Source organism: Electrona antarctica (genome assembly GCF_951216825.1).
Source record: "Electrona antarctica genome assembly, chromosome: 13".
Taxonomy (NCBI): domain Eukaryota; kingdom Metazoa; phylum Chordata; class Actinopteri; order Myctophiformes; family Myctophidae; genus Electrona; species Electrona antarctica.
Genome location: NC_136794.1, coordinates 16114637 through 16131740, shown reverse-complemented (window position 1 = coordinate 16131740; position 17104 = coordinate 16114637). Strand labels below are relative to the sequence as shown.

Genomic DNA, 17104 nt, shown 5'->3' with positions numbered 1-17104 from the left:
CAAAAGGGGGTGAAAGACACAGTTTGTTCATGTGTTTTTCACTCCCTGGGTTCTGTCATTTATTAAAAGCTAAAGGGGGAAATATTTAACACAAAAGTTATTGAACAACCAACTCATACCATTAACCGCATATTTCACTTTTATTGTCAAATAAAACAGCATTATCCCATAAAATGTACAGAACTAACATTCCATGTAGGAAACTGATTAAAATGAATTATTCAGGTCAACCTTCATTAAATCAAGAAAACAGCGATCAAACATGTTAATCTCCTTCCCACAGTGAAGTCTGAGGTCACTATTCATTATTTACATGTCCTTATTATTCTATATAAAGTATATATAAAGTTATTCTATATATAGATATTCTGAAAGAAAAAAATATATCCTTCACTGGACAGAACAGAGCAGAGACAGATATTCTACATTTTGAACGAGTCTTAACCCACCAACCAGGGCAGCTTGGCTCAGGGGTAGAATGGCCGGTAGAGAGGCCGGATATGAACCGTGAGGTATCCCAGTTCGATCCCGGGCACCCCCAGAGTTGGTGTCAAAGTGTCCTTGAGCAAAACTATGAACCCCTAATTGCTCCCGATGTGCAGGTTGGTGCCTTCCATGGTTTCCTCCGCCATCGGTATGTATGTGTGTGTGTGTGTGTGTGTGTGTGTGTGTGTCTGAATGAGTGAATGTAACTTTGGATAAAAGCTCTATAATGCACCATTTACAGACCGTGATGTACTTCAACTCTCTAGTCCAAAATATGACTGTTCTGATGTTATTTTAATAGCCAGGATGTGCATGTTTAAACATACACAATTGTTTATTTTCAAGGTTTGTTAGAAACCTTTAAAGCTTCACCTGTGCAGTATTTCCATATTATACTCAGGTAGTCTTAGGTCAGCTTGTACTGGTGGCCGCAAGCTTGAGGTTCGCTGTTACGTGAGCGATGAAACACCTCAAGACGTAGACACCTGAGAAAGTATGGGAGCTGGGGGGGAGAGAGAGAGAGAGAGAGAGAGAGAGAGACAGACACAGACACAGACACAGACACAGACACAGACAGAGACAGAGACAGAGACAGACAGACAGACAGACAGACAGACAGACAGACAGACAGACAGACAGACAGACAGACAGACAGACAGACAGATCAGTTGCTGTTGATTTTTATTGCACTCACACTCAAACTACAGTTGAATCTTCTGCTCCACTCTGTGCGTGTGTGTGTGTGTGTGTGTTGAGCCCCACCCTTCATGAAACTCAGGAGAGGATGAGAGAACAAATGGCGTGACTGATGACAGCAACGCAGTAGTGCCTTCTAAATTCAAGGGGTGCATGGTAGCATACAGTGAATTAGACGAGCACATTTAGTTTTTTTGTTTTTTTAAATAAGCAGTAAAGTATAAGTGTGTACAACCTGCTTTACATATAGATTTCCTGAAGTTGTACTGTGTAAGAAAGACAAAAAAGGCTCATAACTTCACAATTTGTGTGTGTGTGTGTGTGTGTGTGTGTGTGTGTGTGTGTGGGGGGGGGGGGGGGGGGGTGTATAGGCACTAGCACGTTTTGATGCATTAAATATTGCATGAAATGAGCTGTAGAATATATTCATTCTCTGGCATGTTTCACCCTCATAGTAGTATGTGCATGTGCTTTTTGTGTGTTTGTGTGTGTTCCTGACGTAGAGTAGGCCACATATGCAAAAATTGGTGTCGGCAATTAGACTTTAATTAGACCTGCGCCCAGCGGGCAACAGCCTACTTGGGAAAGATGCGAGTTGGGAACGATGAAAATAGGGAATGCATGCCCCACCAACTGGTTCATTTGGGCCACGCCCAGAGCCTTTTACGGTGGTTCTGGACAAACGGCCAATCCGACTGACTCGACACCGGGCACTGCACTCCCTCAGGTCGTGTACGACGCTTGGGTCGAATTTGAAGTTGGTCGGTTGAACGGTTCTCGAGATACGTGGATTACAGACATACGTACGTATGTACATACAGAGATTTGGTGTATTTACCAAATGATGACGTTTCATGAGGTTATAGAGGGAATATGGAATTAATGAATGGAAGTCATTGCAATGTCTCCAGAAGTTGCATGTGTGTGTGTGTGTGTGTGTGTGTGTGTGTGTGTGTAGTAGAAGTAGTAGCTCTGCAGGGGTTTTTCTTATCAGCTTGTTATCAGTGTCATCAGTGTTATCTTCATTCCACACTTGACACACCTGTCTTTCAGCCAGACGACATCGACCTTGTGCACGCACGCACACACACACACACACAAGGTTGAGGCCATCAGGCTGAAGGACAGGTGTGTCAGGTGTGTGTGTGTGTGTGCGTGCGTGCGTGCGTGCGTGCGTGCGTGCGTGCGTGCGTGCGTGCGTGCGTGCGTGCGTGCGTGCGTGCGTGCGTGCGTGCGTACGTGTGCGTGCTACATCAAATGTATACATGTTACTGACTTTCATTCAGATCACAACTTTTCTATATTTTCTGGTCTAACAGACCAACCATTGTTGTTGTGTGTCTACAGTTCAAACTTCAACATGTTCAGCTTTATGCAGTTATTTAAGCTTGTGCTTTTCTTTTTACAATTTGTTATTTTGTAAAAAGTGTTTGCATGAGGAAGGGTCAGATCTTTCTGTGGTTGTCATAACAACGCATTCAAGCCTCTGCCACTTCCTGGGGTGGCAGTGAATACGTCACCATCCATCATCACGGCGCCGGGCCAATTTCTTCAGCTTTAATACATTTTCTACTGTACATCATATACTGTACATTGCAGGTTTTCAGTGAGTCCATGCAGTTTCTGCAAGAACTGCTTTTCTAGTTAAAAAACATAAATTTTTGGCATCTCATGTACATCATTCTTTCTGACTGTGTGCGTGTGAGTAGTGTACTAGTGAATAAAAGTAGTGATTACAAGTAAGACGCATGAACGCGGGAAGCGACGTGACGCAGCTGTTGTGGCAGTCTGACACACACACACACACTGACTTTTTTTTTTTTTTAGGTTTTCTTTTTTTAATTTTTTTTTTTTTTAGCTTTTCTACTGCATGCGTGTGTTTTCTTTGTGTGTGATACAGCTGCACCCTCTGGTGGCGGGCGGGTGGTGTTACAGCGTGACACACAGACAGACGAGCTAGACAGGCTTCTATAGTAATCGCTCACTGCATTCGCAATCACTGCATTCGCAATGACTGCATTCGCGAAAAGAACATTGAGGTGCGTGCGACATAGTCCTGTTATCTTATCTCGTTTGATCACAGATATCTATCTGAACTGATGGACATCTGCACTGTCATCATACTTCCTGTAACAGCAGCACTGGGATGTTACCTCATAAAATTCAACTGTGATGAAAATAAATTATAATCTATATCTGTGCCAGTGCATTCATCTTCCCTGTAAGCTGGTATACTGTCGGTCTCTCCTACAACGTCTTCCTCTCAGCTTTCCTACAATATGTCCCTTCTACAGTCTCCCTCTCAGCTTTCCTACTGTCGGTCTCTTCTACACCGTCTTCCTCTCAGCTTTCCTACTATATGTCCCTTCTACAGTCTCCCTCTCAGCTTTCCTACTATATGTCCCTTCTACAGTCTCCCTCTCAGCTTTCCTACTATATGTCCCTTCTACAGTCTCCCTCTCAGCTTTCCTACAATATGTCCCTTCTACAGTCTCCCTCTCAGCTTTCCTACTATATGTCCCTTCTACAGTCTCCCTCTCAGCTTTCCTACTGTCTGTCTCTCCTACACTGTCTGTCTCTCAGCTTTCCTACTGTCTGTCTCTCCTACACTACACTACACTACACTACACTACACAGACAGACGTCTCTCAGTGGCAAGTGGACGCTGGTGTTCCGGTACGCAGAGTGGTAGAGGTGCCAAGCTGTTGTAGCCGAGTATGGAAATGGCTGTGTCGTTTTTTCTAATTACTGTGGGAGAGTGCAATCATCTAATCTACCACGGAAAGCCAAAGCCTGAGGGAGGCAGGGAGAAAGAGGGGACAGGGAAGGTGTGTTCTGTTTCTTTGGCCTATTACTATTACGCTGAGGAGAAGTGAGGATGTGCTGTGGGTCTGCTCCACTTTGTTATGAAGAGTATGGTGACACGTTAGTTCAGACGGTCCTACCTGACCAGGAAGGGCTGTGGGAAACACCCTGTCGTTTGAGTCTTTACAAGCTCCTGAAGTTTCAGCAGGTTAGTGAGCAGAACCCCTCGTGGCACCTTGTCCGTTTTAGTCACCACCATCTGCACATGACGGGAATATTAAAATATATGAACACCTGCACATGACAGGAATAATTAAACAGTCAGTCAGTGGGTTAATCCATTGAGACCTGGAACGCATCCATGTCACGTTAGCGTTTAACCACATTAACCATTAACCCATTTTGGGCGGGAACCCCTTTTGGTGTTTTAAACATTATGTTATAATTTAGCTATTGAAAAATAGCAGATCTACAAGCTCATAGCGCGCCACCGAGTGGCGCGCTATGAACTTGTAGGTCTGCTATTTTTGAAAAATCGTTAAAATGTGCCTCAAATCTTTCCGAAAATTGTCATGATTTAGAAAACTTTTTTTTTTAAATTTCGACGTCAGGCCTGAATGGGTTAAAAAGAAAAACTAACCAGGTGCTCGACGGAGATATAAACATGTGATGATGATAAAAAGGTGCTCACACGGATCAAACGGGATCAAGGCATAAAGAAAAAAGAAACGATCCGGGCAGTCAAGGTTAACCCATTCAGGCCTGACGTCGAAATTAAAAAAAAAACGTTTTCTAAATCATGACAATTTTCGGAAAGATTTGAGGCACATTTTAACGATTTTTCAAAAATAGCAGACCTACAAGTTCATAGCGCGCCACTCGGTGGCGCGCTATGAGCTTGTAGATCTGCTATTTTTCAATAGCTAAATTAAAACACCAAAAGGGGTTCCCGCCCCAAAATGGGTTAATGGTTAATGTGGTTAAACGCTAACGTGACATGGATGCGTTCCAGGTCTCAATGGATTAAGGTTAAAATGAGGAGGATAGCCTCCAACTGCCAACGTTCCTGCCCACCACCATGGAGCTTAGCCTTCATGGTGCATACGGCTTGGCCGGGCGCTCCAACGAACACAATTGGCCGTGTTCGCGGGTGGGAAGCTGAATGGGCAGGGCTCATCTTTGTCGCTGCATTGATGATCCCCACAAGCGGTCAGGGCGCCTGTTCAGGGGAGGGAGGAGGTGGGGGGGATAGCGTGTACCTCCACATGCGTTACGCCCCCCCTAGTGAGACCTTTCACTGTCGGGTGTAAAGAAGATGTTGGCTTGATGGCCCGGGTATCGGAGGAGACCCGAGTCTTTCTTCACCCTCCCAATGACTGATTGTGGGGGTTAGCAGAGATGGAGTACTTGTAGAGAGGCTGGGGAATTGGGAATTGCCCCTTTTGGCTTGAAGGGGCATGTTTTGCACAATAACAGTCTTTTCATTATGTCTGCCCACGATCTCTGTGATTCATACAGTAGGCTACGTTTGTTTACCTCAGTCACTGATACTAAAATCTGATATTTTATTTTTATTTTTTCTATGAACCTGTGACTTGACAACCATACTGTTATAAAACGGAAATAAAAAGATTTTGAAAAGAAAGAAAAAGGCAACTGCCAACATGTTTCGACCTAACCGGTCTTGAGCGGGAATAATAGAGGAGGTGGGAAAAAGCGAGAGAGAAGAAGAAAAGCAGGAAGAAACAGAGGCTGCTTTGTTTATGCTGGACAGACAGCTTTTGTTGTACAGTTCAGTGTGTACCTTTTTGTCCCAGTCAGCCTGTATTAGGGAATAAAGTTAACTTATTCCCCATTAATACAGGCTGACGGAGGCAAAAAGGTGCACAGTAAACTGTTCTTCAGACAAAAACAATAAAAGCTGTGTCTCCACTTTCTTCCTGCTTTTCTTTTTCTCTCTCGCTTTTTCCCCATCTCCTTTGGACTCTCTAACAAACGTTACCCTCAGGCTATTCTAGCATACCTACCTCCAATAAAATCAAGTGAACCCACTGTGTTTAATTACCTCTTTCCATTACACTACATCAACACATTGCAGATACAATACATTTAAATATTAAACATCTGCACATCACAGTACAATTACAAAACGTTTACATATTATTCTAGTAAATGTAGGAATGTGCACAATGACAGTAATATTCCAATATGTCAGATTTGAATGTTATTACTTAGTTATTAGTAGTTATTATATACTGTTTATCATTAACATTATTAATGTCTTTTTAAATGTGGGATGCTTGGACAAAGGGGGTTTCTTTTACACCTGCACATTTGTGCTGTGACATAAAATAAAAGGGACATTCTTAGAATTACATAAAACTGTAAAATAAAATGCAGCAGACATAACAAGCTCCCCTGAATTCTGATATTGCTTATCAGAAAAGACTTGTGCTCATGCTTCTGTTTTCTGATAAGCAATATCAGAATTCAATGGAGCCTGTAGACTCTACACAGTTTGTAGAGTAATGTATGTTTAAAATAACTGATTTGATTACAGTTCCGAAAAGAAGCCGCTCTAGTGACATCTACTGGCTATTTAAATACACTGCAGGTTGCTCTTCCCAATGTACCATGCAGGCATTGATTGATTGATTGATTGAAGAATTTATTAACAGTTTGCAGAATTACAGTACATTTCAAGCACAAACTCAATACAAAGGCTGTTAACTGTGAGTGGACGACCCAATTAAGCATTACACTTGTTTCCAATAGGGTCCACCATGTTCAAATCATCAAAACATTTAGAGACGTACAAATAGACACTTCTATAGACAGAACAGGAATTCATCATAAAGGAGGTAAAAAGGGAAAAGAAACATATACAGTGAGGGAAAAAAAGGGGTGGGCGGTGGGGGGGATTCACGTTCAGCTCCGTTAATTTGTTTGTTTTCCTGGGAGGAGCTGCGTTGGGTCCCCAAGTCGGCTCCGTGGCCGTACCTTGAGTTGGCTGTGTGGCCGTGACCGTCTCTTGTGTTGTCCTTGTGTTGGGTCCCCAAGTCGGCTCCGTGGCCGTACCTTGAGTTGGCTGTGTGGCCGTGACCGTCTCTTGTGTTGTCCTTGCGTTAGGTCCCCAAGTCGGCTCAGTGGTCATACCTTGAGTTGGCTGTGTGGCCGCGACCGTCTCTTGTGTTGTCCTTGCGTTCGTGTTTGGGGGATTCCGATTTTACAGGGGCCAGTTTCGAATTGCAGCCGTCCGTAGGTGCCCTTTGAGAGCGGTTTTGAAGGAGTCAAGGGATTCGCATGTCTTAATGACAGTTGGTAGGGCGTTCCACATTTTGGTGGCATAGGAGCGAAAAGAATTTAGTCCCTTGTTTGTGCCGAATCTGGGTTGTACATGGTTCGTTGCACTCCCTCTGGTGTTGTGGGTGTGGACTTTGTTAACATTAAGGAAGTATCTAGACAGGTACATGGGTATCTTGGTGGTGTATCGAATCTTGTGGACCAGACACATTGCAAGATGCTGTACTCTGTCGTCGACCCTAAGCCATTCCAGCCTGTCGAAGTGGGCAGGGGTGAGGTGGGTTCGGGGGGCTAGGTCAAGTAGGAGCCTGACCAGTTTGTTTTGGGAAGTCTGGAGCCTGGTTTTAAGGGCCTTTGAGGTGCTGTGGTACCAGGAGGTGCATGCATAGTCAAAGAAACCCTGTACAAGGGCTCCTGTTAAGGTCTTCAAGGTGTTTTTGTTGACCAGTGAGGAGATCCTGTAAAGGAATCTTGTTCTATGGTTGACCTTTTTGATTACGTTGGTGGCCATTTTATCACCGGAAAGATTAGCCTCCAGGATGGAACCTAGGTAGGTAATTTCATCTTTACGTGTGATAACATTGTCACCCACTCTAACCAAGAAGCCATTTGCCTTGCTGAGATTACTATTAGAGCCAAAGAGAATGGATTCAGTTTTTCCCAGGTGTAAAGATAGTTTGTTATCAGCGAGCCAGGTGCAGATTCTACCAAGTTCAGAGCTGAGGGCCTTTTCAACCTGCAGTTTGTTCCTAGCAGTGCCTAGCAGTGCAGACTAGCAGTGCCGAGTCATCTGCGAACAGGAACAAGTTGCAGTCACAAGCTGAAGTCATGTCGTTAACATATATTAGGAACAGTAAAGGTCCTAGTATGCTCCCTTGTGGAACGCCACAGCTCAGCTCAGGGGGGGACAGTATTCCATTCACCTCCACCATCTGTTCTCTCCCCTCCAGGTAGGATTGCATCCAGCTCACTGATGTGCTATCGAAACCAATTGCCTTTAGCTTGTTAACCAGTATGGAGTGGTTCACGGTGTCAAAAGCCTTTTGGAGGTCCAGCATGAGCATGCCACAGTATTTGCCAGCATCCACCTCATGTTTGATGTGGTCGCTCAAATAGAGAAGGCATGTGTCAGTGGAGTGGGATGTTCTGAAGCCAGATTGGAACTCGTACATTAATTTATTAGTGGCAAGATACTTTTCAACCTGTTCATAGACTATTTTTTCCATCACTTTCGAGATGGAGCTAAGAATAGAAATAGGGCGGTAGTTGCCGGGGTCTAATTTACTCCCTTTCTTGTGCAAGGGGGTTACTTTGGGCAGTTTGAAATCTTGGGGGACCTGTCCCTGTTTGATGGATAGGTTTACTATGTGGGTGATGATTAGAGCTATAGAGATGGCTGAGTCTCTGAGAAATTTGGAGGGAATATTGTCATGGCCTGTGGCCTTGTGGGGTTGGAGGGCACTCAGTTTCTTAATTACCTCATCAGTTGTTACCATAACTAGTTTAAAATCGTCTTTACAAACACCTAGGTTTCTGTAGAAGGTTGTAATGTGCTCTACACCAAAGAGCCCAGAGTGGGAGGGCAGTTTGTTAACCAGAGTTGTTGATATGTTTGTAAAGAAGATATTCAAGTAGTTGGCCACATCAAGGTTGTCAGTGATGAGAGTGTTGTCCGATTTGATGTTTATGTTTGAAAACCTGGTTTTTAGTTTCTGACCGTAGCCTAGTTGATTGTTTAGTAGCTTCCAGAGCTCACGAGGATTGTTTTTGTTTTCCTGTGCTTTATCATTGATGAAGTTACTTTTAGCTGATTTGGTCATGGCAGTTACACTGTTTCTTAGCTTGATTCGTTGGGTATTTAGGTTGTTCAAACGAGCTTGGCGAACACTGTCGAAGCGCTTGGCTAGCTTTGACTTGCATTTTAGAAATGTTTAGAAATACATACAATAGGACAATCCTATTACCTGTTAACATTTTAAACATTAGCCAGTCTGCCCACTCACTACTTATTATTAATCATTTTTTTGTCTATAATAGTACTGGGCATAGTAAAGGACTGTCCATTACACTGGCCATGATAATATGTGCCTACAAGCTGCGCTCGGTAGAGCACAAGAGGGTAGTTTCAGTCCATAGCCTCATGGGACATTTATCCCACAGCCTGGAGGGACAGTTGGTCTACGATTTTTCATTCATAAAAATGGCATAATAATCCTCTTTGACCGATTTGAATACTATTCAAGAATTTAGTTCCTTGTTCCGCTGGCAGCGGGGAAAAAGAAATATGAAGCCGACGGGCCCAGTAGAAAGCCAAATTAGCTGTGGACAGACACACACACACAGGCAAATTCATGCATGAGTCTCCTGGCTGGCAGAGATTAATAATATTCATTTTAAATCGTATTACTGTTATTCAGGAGTTGAACCATGTATCAAGCTCTGTTTTAGCACTGAAGTTTAATCAACCAAAAACCCTGTTATGTCACCGCCTTAGCTGTGGTCAATGAGTTAATAACTGAAGAGCATGAATATTTAAGTGCACAGACACTTCATTATGAATTTATAACTCATCTGTGGTGCCGTTTCAGAGGCGGCAGGTTTTAAATAGCTGAGTGGGAGCATTCAACATTCATCTGCTGCCGACACCAAGGTGGGGTGTGATGGGGAGGAGAGGATTGTTAAAAGATTTATTTTTAAAATGCTCAATGTGTTGCGCTGTGGCGTTACAACACATTGTGAGCTTGTAGATTTTTGCTTTGTTATTTGTTTTTATTTGTGGATATAAATTGATTCAATAAAATGTCTCGATTAACTGTTGCACCCCTAAATAAATGTATTTTGATGTGACGCTCACAACGATCACATAAAGCAAGCACAAACTTGTATAGCCTAGAGACTGCAGGTTGTTAACATTAATGTTAGTAGTTTCCATACCACATAAGGTCGTCTGACCTCCTCACACATCTCCAAGGCGATAAGGTCTGCCTTCTGGACACCAATACTGCCGTCCACCAGTAGGAACGTCCTCACCAGGCTGAAAACAATTAACAAGTAGGCATTTGTCAGATGAATGTGTGTGTGTGTGTGTGTGTGTGTGTGTGTGTGTGTGTGTGTGTGTGTGTGTGTGTGTGTGTGTGTGTGTGTGTGTGTGTGTGTGTGGGTATGTATATGCTAAAGTATGATTGGAAAACTAGTCGCATTGAAAAAGGTGCACTCGTTTTCCAACAGAGCGGTGGATGGTGCGTCAGACCAGAGCATGATCAGCGAGAGAGAGGGAAGGATAGAGAGAGGGGTTGGTTGAGAGAGGGAGGGAGTGGGGGAGGAGAGATGGAGAGGAGAAGGAGGGAAGAGAGAGGGAAGGATAGAGAGAGGGGTTGGTTGAGAGAGGGAGGGAGTGGGGGAGGAGAGATGGAGAGGAGAAGGAGGGAGCCTATTCCACCCACGCAATAACGCTGGCAATGCAGAGTACCGATACTTGAATATGTTGAACAGCGTGTCATGAAGTGATACGTTGTCTGCACAATATACCTGCACAATATAACAGTGGGCAAGCTGTATAAAGCCTTAGCAGTGCTAGTGTAATGTTTACTGAAATGCTTACTTTGCCCTTGCGAGCAGATAAGGCTCCACCATGTCTACAAAGTCTTTGGGTGCTCTGTGGCCATATCCCGGCATATCCACGATGGTGAATGCCTTCCCTACTTTGAAGAAGTTCATTTTCTTCGTGTGACCCTGAGGAAGAAACAGATGGAAGCCAAGCCTCATTAGGGTGTTATTAGTTAATAAACAACTTTGATTTAAAACACACCAAAACTGTATACTCTAGCCTACAGGTGTAGAAACATGATGCGTTGTGTTGTGTCTAACAACGCCCTATTGTGGCTCATTGCTTTATTTCACCATGTTCTACTCACTGGAGTTTTGGAAACGCGAACCTCCACCTCAGGAGTCAAGGAGAAGAGAGCTTTGATGAGAGATGATTTTCCCACGTTGCTTCTCCCAATAAAACACACCTAAGAAATGAACACACTTCATTTCTAATACATACTTACAATACCCACAGAGTAGAGAGTATATAGCAACAATGTGTGATATGATATTGACTGTTGCTCTGTGCAGGCCAGACTGACTGCCTTACATAAAGGTAAAGTAAGACAAATTATCTTAATGACGGTTTCAATTAATTTATTCTTCCACTCATTCATTTGTTCTTTATATCATTCATCCATCCAGGTCATCCAAAGAACATTTCAATTATACACAATGTTCATCAACTGGTTCAATCATTTCTGAACTACAAACCAACAAATTATTTCGACTGCCCTCTACTTGAGCTGGTCAATTATATGCATTAAACATGATCTCATAATTTGACATCAATTAATGTGATGCAAAATATTCTATACTAAAAAATACTCTTATTTCCACAGCATGTGTCAACTGTGTAAAGAAAATAATTAACCAAAATCATGTGTGATTTCAATATACATACTCATGGAGCTACTGTACATACAGTATACTGGCATAGTTGTGCAGATGTTTGTACCAATAGGAGAAGTGTTTAAAAAGAAAGCTAGGAGGAGACAGATGTGTAGCGATATGCTTTGGTGAGACTAAAAGCGGGCAAACAAATACAAATTAAATCAGGATATACAACAGTAATACCAAAGGCTCATTAGCTTTAGGTATAGAGAAAACATATCAAATATTGAATGACATTTTGTTCATAAATATTGTGATTATTTTAATCTCAACTCTCTTCACAACCTCAAATGGACACTTTTGCTTAGTGTGTTATTTTTTGCTATATGCGACAAATTAAAATCTCAATTAGGCTAGGGCATCAACTATCGATCATTTTCATAGTGATTATTCTATTGATTAAACAAATCATTATATAATTTTCGCTATTTCTTAACCGTTTGGAAGGAAAAAAAACACATTTAATTTTTAATCAGTTTTCACATATATGGGTTTAATCAATTAAATCAATTAGTTCAATTAACTGTTGTACCTCTATGTGGCATTATGGAAACATATTGAATACTGAACATCCATGAATATTGTGATATAAATTGTAAGTTTGACCCACGCGCCATTTGTCATGTGGATGGAGATTAATGGAGTTCTCCAGGCCAAGGATTCATGGCCCTGTGACAGAGCAGCTACATGCCTCTGTCCTACTACACCACAGCGTTTCATTAGAGCAGCTACTAACATGCCTCTGTCCTACTACACCACAGCAGCTACTAACATGCCTCTGTCCTACTACACCACAGCAGAGCAGCTACTAACATGCCTCTGTCCTACTACACCACAGAGCAGCTACTAACATGCCTCTGTCCTACTACACCACAGCAGCTACTAACATGCCTCTGTCCTACTACACCACAGCAGCTACTAACATGCCTCTGTCCTACTACACCACAGCAGCTACTAACATGCCTCTGTCCTACTACACCACAGCAGCTACTAACATGCCTCTGTCCTACTACACCACAGCGTTTCATTAGAGCAGCTACTAACATGCCTCTGTCGTACTACACCACAGCGTTTCATTTGGAGCCCAGAGGGCCAACGCTGCTGCTCTCTGCAGGTTATAAATCTGTTCATTTGTTAGGAAGCGCCAACAGCTGCTATTAAATATGGATGAACTGTGGGAGGAGGAGGCACAGACACCGCTCTGAAGCTCCGGACCGCTGCAGAATCTGAGTTATGATTTATGAAGGCAGTCTCGTGACAATGAGAGTGACGGCTATCAGTCTACATGATCAATGAGCTCTGCACACACGCACACACCACGCCACGCCTCTTTCCTGTCGTTGCTATTTTAAACATTTATTTTTTTGGGAAAATGCTAAATAGCAACATCGGATCCACTAGCTCACAACGAGTTGCATCGCAACACATTGTGAGCTTGTAGATCAGCTATGTTCACTATTTTGGAATATTTGATAATATTGTATAAACGTATTATGGATATACCGTGTGTCCGTGTTTCCACTATAGTACTTTATTTATTTGGATTATTGGTACCAGTCATTGTTACTCATTTCTGTGTATATTTCTGTAATAGGCTTTGAACATTTTAATCAGTTGAGACGAACAACAGTCTAAGTCCATAATTTATTCTTACCGCTCCCCGAAAAGGCATAGCTGTCCTGACCCCTTATCCATCCATGTATGTATACAGTATGGATAATTAGTGTGGACTAAAGGCTCATTCATAGTCTGGATTTTCGGTGGTGAGGTGACCACCGCTCCTTTGGTGAGGTGACCACCGGAGCTGAAATAACATTGAGTGGTGGTGAGTACAAACAGAGAGAAGGGCTGGGGCGGTGGCGGTGGTTTGCTCTTCACCGTGGCTCGTGACGTCATGTTGTAGTTCGGTGATCACCTAACCACCGAAAATCCAGACTATGTATGAGCCTTTAGACTGTTAGTCGTCTCAACTGCTAAGTTATTTGTTACATCTCTCATGTGCAATTACTGTTTACAAAGCCTAAAAGGCAAAAAACACAATGAAATCATTCATTGCAATTATGACAATTATTAATGATTAATCACCGACGCACGTGCTACGCACGTGCTACGCACGCGCTGCACGCACGCACGCACGCACGCGCTGCACGCACGCACGCACGCGCGCACGCACGCACGCGCTGCACGCACGCACGCGCACACACACACACACACACACACACACACACACACACACACACACACACACACACACACACACACACACACACACACACACACACACACACACACACACACACACACACACACACACACACACACACACACACACACACACACACACACACACCCCCCCCCCCCCCCCCCCCATCCACTGACCTCAGGCTGTGTCAGGTTGGGTACGTGATCCATCCTCACAGCCGATGAGAGATAATCGATCTTACGCGAGGGAGACGAGCAGAACAGTTTCTCTGCTTCCAACACATCCTCCACACAGGGACGAAACAGTTGGAACTGGCTCTTGTCCACAGACCTGTCGAGTTTGGCTTACATTAACATTAATGTTTTATTTTGATTTGATTCAATTCAACAAGCCATTACCTGGCATCCAGTAATGGGTTTCTGTGGGACGCAGCAACATAAATATTCTCAAACCTTTTAAATTCTTTAAAATGCTTATTTGAACTTATTTGTATAAAGAAAGACCCTCTAAAAACAGCTTACAATGCTATGACAATTACTCAAGACACCAAACCACTGTATTAGCTGCATAATTGCATATACCAGTTAGAACAAATAATATAAATAAGTCACAGAACAGCAGACCTGTCCAGGCAAGCCTCCAGCTGGTCGGAGGGATAAAGCAGGCCTCTGAGTTTTGTCTGTGACATCTGGGAGACTGCAGCCTGAAGCGAGGCCAGCTTATGAGCACGAGGCACAGAACTAAAGTGAGCCCCGGGCGTCAGCCAAGGAACCCACCTCCAACAAAACATCTGGTCTCCACTCAGTAGTCAGCCCTACCTGAGGACAGAGGCAGGGTTAGAAGGTAGATCTGAAGTGCCCTTGAACAAGGCATTGAACCACTACGATGAAAAGCTTAGCCCAGATACCCTGGGTAAATATAGTAATCATTTAATTTCATTTCATTTCATGTGACTGCTTAAAGCTGCATTCTGAAAGGCATTTAAAGGGACTATAAAATAGCTCAAGGCTCTATTGCTGATTACTTAGGTTAGAACCCACCGCAGTGGTGTCCGGTTAGAACTTAAACCAGGATGCACCGACTTCTGCCTTGAGCAGACCTCTATTATATATTACCCGATTAGGCTTTGTCAGGATGACTGAGCCAATAAGATCCATATATGGGTTCTATCATATTGATCTGATATCAGCATTAGGTCAACCCGGACCAAGGGATAGTCGTACTAAACATGTCATATGTCATATAGCCCGACGTCCTAGTCAAATATCCCCATATATGGAGACTAAGGGCTCCATTTTCGTCACCGCTAAACCCCTTATACCTAAACTTCTTTGACTTTTTTTACTATTTTGAAAAACATTTTTGAATAGTTCAACTAGCCAATCTACATTGACACGTTGTGAGATTGTAGACTGGCCATTTTAACTATTACAAAAAAAAAAAAAAGGCAAAGAAGTTTAGGGATAAGGGGTTTAGCGGGGGGATTCAGATTTTACGGGGGCCAGTTTCGAATTGCAGCCGTCCGTAGGTGCCCTTTGAGAGCGGTTTTGAAGGAGTCAAGGGATTCACATGTCTTAATGACTGTTGGTAGGGCGTTCCACATTTTGGTGGCATAGGAGCGAAAAGAATTTAGTCCCTTGTTTGTGCCGAATCTGGGTTGTACATGGTTTGTTGCACTCCCTCTGGTAGTATTTAGACAGGTACATGGGTATCTTGGTGGCGTATCGAATCTTGTGGACCAGACCCATTGCAAGATGCTGTACTCTGTCGTCGACCCTAAGCCATGCCAGCCTGTCAAAGTGGGCATGGGTGAGGTGGGTTCGGGGGGTGAGGCCAAGTAGGAGCCTGACCAGTTTGTTTTGGGAGGTCTGGAGCCTTGTTTTAAGGGCTTTTGAGGTGCTGTGGTACCAAGATGTGCACAGCTTGCATAGTCAAAGAAACCTTGTACGAGGGCTCCTGTTAGATTCATCCCATTATAATAATAAAAAAATCTATAGTTGCAAATTGCGACTAGCTAGTATACGATAATGTTTTATACTTTCATGTTGACTTCTAGCCCCATATGTGCCCTCTCCCTACGCTCATTCTGTAGCTCCGAGGCTACAGAATGAGCGTAGGGAGAGGGCACATATGGGGCTAGTTGACTTCTAGCTTAGCGATCATAGCAATGTCATTTCTCCAAACTGGCACCTGCCTGGCAGGATAATCATTCATGCCCTTCGGCACGATTGTTTACCTTTTCTCTATTTGTCACTTAAATACAGAAAAGGTAATCAAGGGTCCAGGAAAATAAAACCACTTTACGGATTCATTATTACGATTCAAATGCGGGACAGACAATAATTGCTGTCCATTATGTGACTTACATGAGTGAAAACGGCGGAATTAAATACTATACTGCTGTAAATAAAAGTAATTAACTGCGACCTGTCCAATTCTCCTCCCAAATCCACCATTCTTCTGTAGCAGTGCAACACTAAAATGAGTCCCAGGAAACAATAACAACGCTGCTTTTGTGACTTGGTTCCGCACCCCGTTTTATTTTTTCCCCTCGTTGACAATGGATCTGCAAAAATAAATTAAATTAAATTAAATCAAATTGCAGTATGTATTACTGTATTATACGTATACACATTAGATCCGCCCTCCTGTTTATACATGATATATAATTTCATAAATGTCTAATAGCATAAGATTAATTTAAAGCACTTAAAATAAAAGTGTATTGTATGTGATTAAAAGGAAAAAGCACAGGGAAGGTGTGTGTGTGTGTGTGTGTGTGTGTGTGTGTGTGTGTGTGTGTGTGTGTGTGTGTGTGTGTGTGTGTGTGTGCGTGCGTGCGTGCATGCGTGCGTGCGTAGATGTGATAGGGCCGCCGCCACCCGAACCTCTATGTAGGCTACGTATATCATGTAGCCTATCAGTATAATTTATTTATTTTGTAGGTCTATATAATTCTCACATGAATTATAGCAAAACCTGAATTTTATTTTCATCGGAATGTAATTATTCAGTCAGCAATGCTCTGAATGTGCTACTGCCATATTCACAGTTCAAAGGACAAAAATACAGGTAGTTGCCAAAGGCCAAGCTTTCAAATGAATTCAGTTGTATTTCAAACAAAACGTA

The 17104-nt window shown here is 43.0% G+C and overlaps 1 protein-coding gene across 1 annotated transcript; it reads right to left on the bottom strand.

Annotated features, from left to right (window-relative positions):
- Positions 1 to 116: 116 nt before the first annotated feature.
- Positions 117 to 16477, bottom strand: gtpbp8 (GTP binding protein 8). The gene is made up of 8 exons (XM_079518336.1): positions 16342 to 16477; positions 14599 to 14793; positions 14152 to 14305; positions 11205 to 11303; positions 10892 to 11022; positions 10225 to 10324; positions 4128 to 4246; positions 117 to 988 (listed from the first exon to the last, which is right to left on the bottom strand). The coding sequence occupies exons 2-8, from the start codon at positions 14763 to 14765 to the stop codon at positions 898 to 900; spliced, it is 861 nt and encodes a 286-aa protein (XP_079374462.1). The 5' UTR covers positions 14766 to 14793; positions 16342 to 16477; the 3' UTR covers positions 117 to 897.
- Positions 16478 to 17104: the final 627 nt, after the last annotated feature.

What these genes read in the sequence shown, in the direction of transcription:
- gtpbp8 (XM_079518336.1), bottom strand. Translation starts at nt 14,765, where the DNA reads ATGTTTTGTTGGAGGTGGGTTCCTTGGCTGACGCCCGGGGCTCACTTT. An exon ending in CCAACCTGACACAGCCTGAG is followed by an intron (nt 11,304 to 14,151) that starts GTCAGTGGATGG and finishes TTCATTTCTTAG; the next exon opens with GTGTGTTTTATTGGGAGAAG. An exon ending in CCACAGCCCTTCCTGGTCAG is followed by an intron (nt 989 to 4,127) that starts GTAGGACCGTCT and finishes TCTCCCCCCCAG; the next exon opens with CTCCCATACTTTCTCAGGTG.